The sequence below is a fragment of the Hordeum vulgare genome, chromosome 2H, assembly GCF_904849725.1.
Source record: "Hordeum vulgare subsp. vulgare chromosome 2H, MorexV3_pseudomolecules_assembly, whole genome shotgun sequence".
Taxonomy (NCBI): domain Eukaryota; kingdom Viridiplantae; phylum Streptophyta; class Magnoliopsida; order Poales; family Poaceae; genus Hordeum; species Hordeum vulgare.
Genome location: NC_058519.1, coordinates 278,050,302 through 278,062,425, shown reverse-complemented (window position 1 = coordinate 278,062,425; position 12,124 = coordinate 278,050,302). Strand labels below are relative to the sequence as shown.

At 47.7% G+C, this 12,124-nt stretch overlaps 1 protein-coding gene across 2 annotated transcripts; it reads left to right on the top strand.

The window, feature by feature from the left end:
• Positions 1-2,285: 2,285 nt before the first annotated feature.
• LOC123426080 (PHD finger protein ALFIN-LIKE 2) lies at positions 2,286-11,854 on the top strand. 2 transcript variants are annotated; one of them, XM_045109855.1, is made up of 5 exons: positions 2,286-2,534; positions 2,639-2,671; positions 2,757-2,979; positions 11,160-11,283; positions 11,415-11,854. In XM_045109855.1, exons 1-5 carry the CDS (start codon positions 2,429-2,431, stop codon positions 11,667-11,669), a joined length of 741 nt encoding a protein of 246 aa, XP_044965790.1. In that variant the 5' UTR covers positions 2,286-2,428; the 3' UTR covers positions 11,670-11,854. The 2 variants fall into 2 exon arrangements, with proteins under 2 accessions (XP_044965790.1, XP_044965791.1); XM_045109856.1 differs by lacking the exon at positions 11,415-11,854 and adding an exon at positions 3,053-3,095 and having other exon boundaries at positions 11,160-11,273.
• The last annotated feature ends 270 nt before the right edge of the window (positions 11,855-12,124 follow it).

Genomic DNA, 12,124 nt, shown 5'->3' with positions numbered 1-12,124 from the left:
GGAAATGCGTGATAAGTAGGAGGGTGCCTATGAGTTCATAACAATTTTGGGAGAACTGGTTATATTTGCAATCTACGTGTTCAACCTCATTTAAATTTAGTTCAATATAGTACCAAAAACATGATTCAATGGCTTGTGTTCAGTTGGAGATGTGGAGATGTGGTTATAGAACTGATTATAGATTTGGTTATAGAACTGATTATAGATGTGCATCCAGCACAAGGCTATTTTTTTCTTTTGCAAGATGTTTCAATGTACCTTTCATCCATACTGTACAAACAGGAGCTCTACTAACATCAATTGGCCAAAGTACATCTCCACTTTATGAAATGGACAGTATAACTATAATAGGGGAATGAAGAAATAGACACCGAACTATGGAGAAAAACAATCATGACTAAATATCAAGAACTATTTGTGTCGACAAATACGGTGGAATCCTCACAAACAAACCATGTTTGACTCAAGTCAAGTGCTTGGATGTATCACTCTTGCATCTTTTCACTCTCATTCTGCTCAAACATTAGCCTTAGATATTTTCTCCAACCTAAATAAACAAATTAAGAAACAGTTAGTCACTAACAATATTCAGATAATTCACAGTAAAACAATCTGCCAATATATTCCGAATTTCCAATCCCTACAAAGATGGAGAGGAAACACGTAGCACTATATCTCAAATATCCATTATTGTCCACCAAGAATAAACATGCACTCTTTCTCTGCTCGAGTTATCCCGGATGGATCAATTTTTTTTGCAGTCTTGATATGCCACCAAAACTTTCTTTTCATTGGCAGAGGCAAGATAACCATCAATGGCTTGTGTTCAGTTGGAGAAGTGGAGTATATGGTATACCTGCGATTACTTTCTGACAAGCATCGTTGCCGTCGTCACCGCCCGGCTTGTTGATTCCGCGGTGAACGACACATGCCGTCTCGTCGTCACATCATATTTGGGGAGCTCTCCCCGGTGCGGCTTCCACCTTAGGTGGTCATTTCTGCGTGACTGTAAGCACTTTCTTTCCATGCCCCGATCTGCAAAAAATAGGATTTCACATCAGCACAAATCTGACTTCCCCCTCGCTGTATCCAGTCCACCATGAGCCGCAAGCCGCGCTACCTCCACACTCCTTCTCTGTCTCGCCACCGGCATGCCCCGCCGCCTCTCCGTTCTTCCAGCCGCGCCCACTACCGCTTCGTTCCTCATCTCCATAGAACCCCTTTGCTCTCTGGTCCGTTGCGCGAACAGCCGGTCTACAGCCACTCGTTGCCACTCCCCGCTCCCTCCCATGGGAGATGAGAATGTGGGAGTGGTCCAGTACAGGATACGGGGAGAAGATGGGTTTGAGCAAGGGAGCGTTACCTGGGCCTCTGTCATTGCTGTCGTGGACGCGGCGCTCCTGCTCGTCTCCCTCTCCGCGTCGAGCTCCCGATGGACTTAGTAAAGAACAGATGAGGTCGCGAGGGCTTGGATCCACCGCTCCCGTCTAATTTGGCTGCAGTGTGCAACCGCTTGAGGTCACCGTGGGCGTGAGGAGGTCGGCGGAGACGGGCATCAGCGGCGGGTCGACCCCGGCGCGCCAGAGGGGGTCGGGTTGCTCGGCGGCGGATGCGAACCCCCGCACGATGTCGTCCGGCGCGGTGGCGTAGGGGGAGAGGATGGCGTAGTCGGAGAAGAGCGGGCGGTCGGGCACGGCCTACGCGACGAGCAGGTCGATGGCGAAGGACCTGAGCGCGCTGGCATCGACCCTCCGCAGCGCGCGCGCACCGGCCGCGGTCACCGGGCAGAGGGGGAAGCATGGGGTGGCCGACGGCGAGGGGGTCAGGGTGGGCGGGGCGTCATCTTCTCGGGAGAGAACGGGGGCGACGGGGTCGGGGGTGATTGGATCGTGGGTTCGTGGGCTTCTCGTTGTTTCTTTTTCATTTTTTTCTCTCTTGCCGTTTTTCTGTACGGGGGAGGAGGAGGTCGACCTTGCGATGTAGGTTTTTTTATTAGGTGTACGAGAGGTTCTTGCGAGATGGTTTTTTATTCTGGTTAATAGTCTTGCTGGGAGCCGATTTTCTTTACGTGGGAGCCGATTTTCTTTACGTGGGAGGTGGGATCGCTTGCCGATTTTCTTTACGTGGGAGGTGGGACCGCTGGGAGAGGTCGAACCATCGCTAGGTTGAACCATCACGATATTCGATCCTATTTTAATAGTAGAGAAATTCGAATAATGATTTGCGGATTGAGGCGGACTGTGATCAAAGACTCCGCTATGCGGGAACCGGGCCTACCCGCAAAACCATTTTCGGTTCCGGGATATACCTGTAGAAATGCTCTAACCTTAGATTATGTTCAGCGTCATAGCTCCGACCTGAACTTCCAGCACATCGGAAGGCCAGTGTTACACTGCTGCCTGCGCCGCCGCTCACCGTGCCTCCGCCGATGGAGATGGTCGCTGCCCCCGTCTCCCCCGCTCCCCGCACAGTCGAGGACATCTTTAAGGACTTCTCCAACCGCCGCAGCACACTCGTCCGCGCTCTCACCGTCGGTAAGCGACCCAGGCACCGTCCTGCTCTCACTCTGTGTAGCTCCTCTCGTATATTAGATCTAACGTGACGGCGCGTCGCCCCGCGTGGTTCGTGGCTCTTGCAGATGTGGAAGACTTCTACAGGTACTGCGACCCAGGTAAGACCGGATCGGATCTGATGGCTCGAATTGGTTGGGTTCTTCGCGTCGTGGGGTTTGATCGGTTTCTTTGGCTGGTGCGCAGAGAAGGAGAATTTGTGTCTGTACGGACACCCCAACGGCAGTTGGGAGGTCGCGCTGCCGGCGGAGGAGGTGCCCCCGGAGATGCCGGAGCCGGCGCTGGGGATCAACTTCGCCAGGGATGGGATGCACCGCCGTGACTGGCTCTCCCTCGTTGCCGTCCACTCAGACTCGTGGCTGCTCTCCGTTGCCTTCTTCTTTGGCGCGCGTCTCAATGCAAACGAGAGGTACGGTTCTGCCCCAGGTTCAAGATTTTTTGAAAGTAACAGTTTAACAAACAATTTTTCTGCTCTTTATAAGCCTGGGGCTGAATGTCAATTGGTATTGCCGTTGTTATTGGAAGGTAACTTCTCGGCGAGAAAAAAATTTATGTACTGTTGATCTACATTCCTGTCTTGTACTCCCTCCGTCCGAAAATACTTGTCCTAAAAATGCATATAATGGATGTATCTACAATTAAAATAAGTCTAGATACATTCATCTTTAGGACAAGTATTTCCGGACGGAGGTAGTATGTAATGCTCTTTATTGCTTGTGCGTCGGGTTCATGTATGGCCCGAATCGCATAAAACCACCACAATTGTGGCTAAATTTGTTGTTTGCCACCACAATATGTTTTGATGACGTAAAATCTGCGGCGATTCTCAGGATGAGTTGGCGGAAAAAGAGCACCTGGATACTTTGACACACTTCGTGGTGGACGATCTGCCGCTCCACTTCTTGACTGCGAATCTCCCCTGGAGTTTAGGTGCGGAGAGGATCATGATCCTAAGGGAGTATCCTTGAGCATTGAGTGATAGGAGGTGTTGTTGCAGTATTTGGCCCAAGGAAGCCATTGGAGCCACTCGCGAGGACGATCTCCATTGAGGCATCTAGGTACATGCCATTCACCCGGTTTACCGCCTCAGACTGGCCGTCTGATTGAGGGTGAAAGGCAAAGCTCGTGTGCAAGCGGTTACCTACATCGGTGAATAAGACCTTCCAAAATCCCGAAATGAGAACTACATCACTATCGAAGACAAAGGAAGCCAGAAATCCATCTAGGCGCATAATGTTGGAAGTCCATTGCAATGTCCTCCCAAAGGCGCGATGGCAGCATCAGTGGTTGAAGCAAACTGTCTGGATGAAGCTGCTCTGTCTTGTTTAGGCTGGCACACGGTGTTGGTGCAGATGTAGTTTTGGAGCGACACCAAAGCCTGGGGAAAGTGAAAATCCCGGCGAAGGTGATGCATTGACTTCTGAATGGCCTCATGGCCCTTGTCCATGGGCAACAACCAACATATAGACCACTAGTGAAGACATGGGACACACGTATGCGCGGTGCTTAAATGTGACAATGTCATCGACAAGGGCCCAGGGTGAGCCCAACTCGCTGGACTCTAGCTGCTCCACCTGGCCTGTCAAGGCCGTCGAAGAGGTCGAAGGCTGGCCTCATGATGGCACACAAGTAGGCCCCCGACACGTCGCGTCGAGGGACGGCGTCAACCATGACATTCTGGCATCTCAGGAGGAATCTAGGTACATGCCGTTCACCATGCTTACCATTGGGGGACTTGTCCTTGATGGTGACGCTATTGAATCCCCAATAGTCGACACGTGGAGACCAGGAGCATCGGTGAGGAGAAAACCGACGAAGTACGGCGGATGAGGCTGTGTTCCAGTGTTGAATCGGGAGAGGGGAATACCTCCAGACCATGGCCTGCCCGTCTTGCTTCGTGCGTGAGTGGTTTGTGTGTGTGGCGACTCAACTGGGAACGGGATGGCTGGATGCCTCCTTTCTAGGTCAATCCCTCTACATGGGCTTGGGCCCTAAGTGAGAAGAGGATGGACTGGGTCCATACCAGTTCAACACTCCCCCTCAAGATGGATGGTAGATATCTATCATTCCCATACTGTCACATGCCAAGTTACAATCCTTTATTCCCAGTCCCTTTGTCAAACAATCTGCAAACTGCTGCCCAGAGTTGACATGAGTAAGGCTGATGATCCCGGCATCAAGTTTCTCCTTAATGAAGAAGCGATCAATTTCCACATGCTTTGCCCTATCATCTTGAACTGGGTTATTAGCGATAGCTACAACTAACTGATTTTCACACCACACCTTCAAGGGTCCCTTCCTCAGAAGTTTCAACTCGCTCATCAGGTACTTCACCCAGTGCATCTCACACAACCCTTGAGATAATGCTCTATACTCAGCTTCTGCTGATGATCTTGACACAACCGACTGTTTCTTGCTTCTCCATGACACTATGACACCAAATTTCCTCCCACAAACGCGCAGTAGCCAGAAGTTGATCTTCTATCATCTTGACAACTGGCCCAGTCAGAGTCACTATAGCCATCCACCTCAAGATGTCCACTCTTCTCAAACCACGACCCTTTACTCGGAGTCCCCTTCAAGTATCTCAGGATTCTGTGCACAATATCAAGATACCCACTCCTTGGTTCATGCATGTATCTGCTCACCACCACCATAGCATACGTAATGTCAGGCCTGGTATGACACAAGTACAACAACCTTTCAACCAATTTCTGATAATCTTCCTTATTGACTAGCTCTCCTGATTGTGCTGTCACTTGGTGATTTTGTTCAATCGGAGTAGGGACAGTACGACATCCCATCATGCCCACGTCACTCAAGAGATCCAAGGTGTATTTTCGTTGGCACAAAGAGATTCCCTTCTCTGTCCGAGCCACTTAAATGCCAAGGAAGTATTTTATGTTACCCAAATCCTTTACCTCAAACCCCTTGCTCAAACAACCCTTCAATCTCTCTATTTCCTCCTTATCATCTCCAGTGATGATAATGTCATCCACATAAACAACAAGAATGGTGATCTTCCGATCAGAGTGCTTGTAGAACATCGTGTGGTCACCATTACACTGACCATACCCCATACCACGGACACCATGTCTGAACCTATCAAACCATGCCCTTGGTGATTGCTACAGTCCTTACAAGGATCTCTTCAGCCTGCATACCTTCGTCGTAGTCTTTGAAGTACCAAAACCTGGTGGTATCTCCATGTACACTTCTTCCTGCAACTCAACATGTAAGAAGGCATTCTTGACATCTAATTGATGCAACTTCCACCCAAAGTTTGCAGAACAAGAGACCAATATCCTTATTGTGCTCATCTTTGCCATGGGAGCAAATGTCTCGTCATAGTCAATTCCATAAGTCTGACTATATCCTCTGGCGACCAATCTGACCTTATACTGTTTCACCTTCCCTTCAGGATTCTGCTTCACTGTATAGATCCATTTACTACTCACTGCTTTCTTTTCTGCCGGCAATGTGGTGAGCACCCATGTCTTTTTTTTGTTAGGAAGTATTAGTATTGGTCTAGGAATCCTATTAGTCTATGTTTACTTTCCTTGCACCTCAAGTCTTGTGTAATATATATGTGCCTCTTGGGCCTTCAATAAAAGATAAGTTGCTTTCCTAACATGGTATCAGAGCTTAGGTTATTTTTTTCGGGCGCCGCAACTCGCCCTCCTGATCCAATCTCGTTCTCTTGCCGTCGAGCTTCTTTCGCCGTCGGTTTTTATGGGCCATGATTCGTTAAGCAATGCTTCATTCTTTTGATGTGCCATCTCCTTTTGACAACCCATCTTCTCTTGATATTTATGTTGTATCTTCAAGTGATGCGACGTCTTCCTCTGATGTGCCATCTCTTTGTTATCCCCTTTGGCTTGACTCGACAGGTTTTGAAGACTCTTCATGCTACGACGACACCTTCAAGACGCGGATTTGGATTATCATTTTTTTAGTATTACACTTCTTCAAATACAATGCTATTGCATACGCTTTGCATTCGACGAGGGTGTTAGGAAGTATTAGTATTGGTCTAGGAGTCCTATTAGTCTATGTTTACTTTTCTTACACCTCAAGTCTTGTGTAATATATATGTGCCCCTTGGGCTTTCAATAAAGATAAGTTGCTTTCCTAACAGTTTTTTCTCAGTGCTTCCAACTCTTCTATCATCGCTTCACGACACTTCGGATCTTGCTTTGCAGCCTTCCATTCCTTTGGAATTGACACAGTTTGAAGGGAGGCAACAAACACCTTATATGAGGGTAACAAAGCCTTATAAGACACAAAATTGTTAATATCAAGATCATCACAAGCATCATCCTTTGGTAGAGCCTTCCTTGCTACTTCACCCTTTCTTGCCGCTTCACGTGTAGCCTTTCGCAATGCAATGAGCAGCTCCACTGTGTCAGATGAGCTTATCTCACTGTCTTGTTGCTCCCCTTGCACTCTTGCCTCACTGCCTTGCCGCTTCCCTTGCACGTGTGGTTGCCGTCGAGAGTACACCAGGGTGTTCGTCTGCCATCGATCCCAAACAGGAACCCGAAGAGCACCAATCTTAAGTGTATCAACAGTTGGCTCAACATGAACCTGCACACCATCATCAGTGAGGGTACTAACTGGAATTGTTCCCACTATTTTTGGCATGGTTCCGATATGTGGCGCTATCGTACGTCCATGTCAGTGGAGACTTCAACCCACGAAGGGTAACGGCTGGAGAGTGCACGGAGGGCTCCACCCACGAAGGGTCCACAAAGAAGCGGCCTTGTCTATTCCACCACGACTTCCGTTCACGGAGGACTAGCCTTACTCGCGGTAGGTCTTCACGAAGTAGGCGATCTCCTTGCCCTTACAAACATCTTGGTTCAACTCCATAACAAGAAGTAGGAGGCTCCCAAGCGACACCTAACCAATCTAGGAGGCACCACCCTCCAAAAGGTAATAGATGTGGTAGATCAATGAACTCCTTGCTCTTGTGCTTTTAAAGATAGTCTCCTCGACACAAAATCACTCTTTCATAGAATATGCATGTGTAGGAAAGGTTGATTTGGTGGAAAGCAGTTTGGGGAGGCTAGAGATCAAGATTCAAATGATTTGAGTGGAATATCTTGGTCTCAACACATGAGTAGGTGGTTCTCTCTCAAAAAATGGATCTCTACGATGATAGTATCCCTCACCAAACGCCATACTCTCCTAGGTTGTGAAACCAATACAATGGAGACCAAAGCTCTTATACCACTTGTAGGATCGAAAGTATGGCGGGTGATTAGACTACTTGACAAGATAATTTTTTTGCCTTTTCCCAATTTTAGTTGGGAGGCAGCTATGGCAGTTATATCAAGTCAAGTACACCCTACACATGCAGTTCTAAGAGTGTAGCAGCGGAATGTAAAACATGCAAGTGTAAAGTAAAGGAGTAAGGTAGGGAGATCAAACGCATGAGAGGTTGACACGACGATTTTTGGCATGGTTCCGATATGTGGCCCTATCGTATGTCCATGTCAGTGGAGACTTCAACCCACGAAGGGTAACGGCTGGAGAGTGCACGGAGGGCTCCACCCACGAAGGGTCCACAAAGAAGCGGCCTTGTCTATTCCACCACGGCTTCCGTTCACGGAGGACTAGCCTTACTCGTGGTAGGTCTTCACGAAGTAGGCGATCTCCTTGCCCTTACAAACATCTTGGTTCAACTCCATAACAAGAAGTAGGAGGCTCCCAAGCGACACCTAACCAATCTAGGAGGCACCACCCTCCAAAAGGTAATAGATGTGGTAGATCAATGAACTCCTTGCTCTTGTGCTTTTAAAGATAGTCTCCTCGACACAAAATCACTCTTTCATAGAATATGCATGTGTAGGAGAGGTTGATTTTGGTGGAAAGCAGTTTGGGGAGGCTAGAGATCAAGATTCAAATGATTTGAGTGGAATATCTTGGTCTCAACACATGAGTAGGTGGTTCTCTCTCAAAAAATGGATCTGGATATGAAGTGTGTGTTCTGAGTGCTTCTTCCACGAATAAGAGGTGGGTGGGGTATATATAGGCAGCAACCAAAATCCAACCGTTACACACAAAGTGGCAAACTCGGTGACACCGAAGATGAAAACTCGGTTGTACCAATTAACACAAAGGTGTGAACTTTTGAATCTCGAAGAGACCAATATATGAAACTCGGTGGCATCGAAAAGGTGTCTAATGGTCAGATGCCCAAACTCGGTGGCGCCGATACTCAAACTCGGAATTTTCGATTTTGTGTATCGAGGCACCGAAAGTTGGTCACCCAAACTCGACAGCACCGATATGGATTCGGTTGCACCGACTTGGTGGCAGTGGCTAGGGTTTTTGTCTGAGGTCAAACTCGGTGGGTCTGAAATATGAAAGTTATTGACACCGAATTTGTGCATGTGGATATTGACAGAATGGTTATGTGGGAAAAATGACTGAGTATTTTGGTGGCTAACTTAGAGCACTTGAGCAATCAGTTCATTTTACTACCTCACCCCCTTTTAATAGTATTGGCTTTCCTATGAACTTAAAAGTGATTTGTCACAAATATAAAATGAAGAGTATTCTAGCTTGAAGCTTGAGCCAATATTATTTCTTTCTTGCATCAAGGGGCATCTCCACAAAAACCTTTAGCCAAAGCATCTTTTGAACTTTCTGAAATATACTTGAAAAATATATTAGTCCAATGATGCATATGTTGTGATCAATTATCAAAACCACCCTAGGGAGCAATTGTGCTTTTAGCCGATGGACCGGAAGAGCCTGAGTGGCCATGGCGGCTGTCGAGGTGTTGTGGAGGTGCTTGAAGGAGACGACCAGATCCACGTTTGGTTCCAAAGAGTCCGACTTCATCATCTCGACCTACGTCCTCATGGGCTTGCCAGGTTGTTGGTGAAGATGTGCCGCTCCTCGGTGTCAGCTGTTGGTTGAATGTGAATTTGGTGCTCGAGGAAGCGCTTGGTTTATCCGTGACTGTGCCCGAGTGGCGAATCGAGATCAATTCGCGGAATGGATTGGCGAGTGTTGGTGGTCCGAAGTGGTTGAAAATGAATTGATGGACCTCTCCCTATGACCGATCTGCTCCTCCAAAGTGTCGTACCACAGCCTGGCGATGCCAATGAGGTGGTAGGAAGTCAGCCATTTCTTGTCTGACTCTTGCGGGCGCTGACCGAGGAAGAACAAATTACATCTGGTCATGGTCGCACTTCCCATTGAACGTGGGAAGATCGAGCTTGTAGTGGGCGCGGAGCCCCGCTCAGATTCATTCGTAAGGGCCGCCATTGGCTATGACCATGCCTTGGATTTGCCCTGCTCTAGGCGAAGTAGAGTGAGGTGTTGAGCACGCTGTTGCTGTGATGTCTCGGTGATTTGGTCCTGGACCGACTTTAGCATTGTGGATAGTTGCTGTAGCACCTTGTCGAGCTTGGTGCGTTCGGCGCGCCACTCGTTGTCATTGACTTGGAAGTTGTCAACGAGGCTGTGGAGGGCGGGAACCATGCCTTGGTGGTCTTCGCGTTTCTTGGCGATGATGTCTTCAAGGGTGCTGGGTGGTGGTGGCGGCGGTGGTGAAGGCGCCGGAGGCTGACTCGTGGCTGCTGTAACAAGACGAACATCATGGTACACACCACTCCTAGATACAAGAGGAACTACTCACACAATGCAGCAAGCACAGTTTCTCCAGCCAGCGACCAAAGGTGCAGATCAGACCTGATTCGTGTGCTCAGCTCATCAACCTTCCTTGGCTGACTAGCTTTGGCAAATGCCCGCGCATTCCTTTGTTTCCATTGGCTCCAACAAGTTAGCATGATAATTGAAGCCGTGCAGTTTCAATTTGGGCAGGAGAGTCCTGCTCGTGCGGGCAGCAGTAAGGCAGAGGTGCCAAACTTGCCTCGAACAGGTGCATTGCATGAGGATATGATCAGCACAATCCTCACACTGGTCGCAGAGGTAGTACGGGTTGACTTGGTTTTGCAACCCTTTCCTAGTCCTTTTGTCAGACAGTAGTAAGCGATATTGAAGGGCAAGCCCAATGAAGATTTTGCAATTATCTGAACGGAAGCAAGCTGGAAGCACGGACTGCTCTGATCAACTTCTGTGAAACACATGCCATATGAAAAACACATAAGTTCTCACCGTAGATGACCAGAGCAGTCTGTGCTTAGGAACTTCAGAGACGAAGGGCCAGGAGATAAATCAAACACACGAGGTGTCAAGCATTAGAAGCACACCTTTGGCTTTCCCGCTGATGCAGTTGGCACGCCGACTGACGAACCAATACGGAATTGTCATGCAGATTATGTCCTCGGATAAATGCCGATTGATTGGCACTCACCAGACCACCCATCCTCTCTCTGAGTCTAATTGGGTTGTTTGCTCGAGCTCGGTTCGTTTACAGTGCTACCCCTACCATGTGTAGAGTACTTTATGTCCTGGATTCTCTATCTGATTAAAAGTCACTTGTGTGTCACACATCATCTTTCTTTTTTGAGAATGCAAGGTTTTGTGTCATGGTTCATGAAATGTTTCTTTTACAAAACTTTAACTTTAGCCTTTTCCCTGGAATCAATACTTTGCTCTCTTGTTTATCAGGAAGCGCTTATTTACTATGATCAATGACCAACCAACTGTGCTTGAATCATTATCTGAACGGAAGCATGGGAGGGATAATAAATCTGGTGTTGACAACAGTGGCAAATCAAGACACTCGGGAAAGGTGCTATGAGTGCACTTATTAGTTATCTCATGCCAGAAAATTATGCAGTTTGTTTTTGTCGATCTTCCACAAAATGAAACCTAACTTTGTTATGCAGCGTCCACAAACTGAAACCTAACTTTGTTATGCAGCGAACGAATAATGACATGCAGACAAAGAACTCAAGGCCAGCTGTTGTTGATGACGCCTACAAGGATGATGATGAACACAGTGAAACCCTTTGTGGAACCTGCGGTGGTCGCTACAATGCAAGTGAGTTCTGGATTGGGTGTGATATTTGTGAGCGGTGGTTCCATGGCAAGTGCGTGAGGATAACTCCGGCCAAAGCGGAGCACATTAAGCACTACAAGTGCCCTGATTGCAGCTCCAAGAAAAGCAGGCAATAAAACCACGGAGCTGCTCCCCAACTGACCGATGAAACAATACTTCTCTAGTCTAGTCTAGGTAAGGTTTGCGGCAGATGTGAATTGCTCCTCGTTATTACGTACTGCTGTGCTAGATGTTGGAAAGACATACAAGATTGTTGGTTTTCTAAACTGTTCAATTGATGATGCTGTTTATTGTAGTTTAATTTAGAAGAAACTAGTACATATGCCCGTGAGTTGCAACCGGCTAAAAAACCCGCAACACCTGCTCCGCTTGCCACTACATTACACACCGCTCATATCTGACTGACAAACCCTAAAGTAAGGTTACCCTCCTCGTGTGTTGCTACGGCTTGAATTATCGCTTCTGGATCATGAAGTATTCATGTGAACGAACCATCCTAACGCCTTCGTCGGCATCTATAGAAACAGCTTAGCTATCTATAATTTATACTGCAGTCGAAAATCATAACTTG

Excerpts from the sequence above, each read along its gene's own strand:
- LOC123426080 (XM_045109855.1), top strand. The coding sequence starts at position 2,429 with ATGGAGATGGTCGCTGCCCCCGTCTCCCCCGCTCCCCGCACAGTCGAG. Across the intron at positions 2,980-11,159 it reads CGTCTCAATGCAAACGAGAG|GAAGCGCTTATTTACTATGA; the intron begins GTACGGTTCTGC and ends CTTGTTTATCAG. Across the intron at positions 11,284-11,414 it reads AATCAAGACACTCGGGAAAG|CGAACGAATAATGACATGCA; the intron begins GTGCTATGAGTG and ends TTTGTTATGCAG.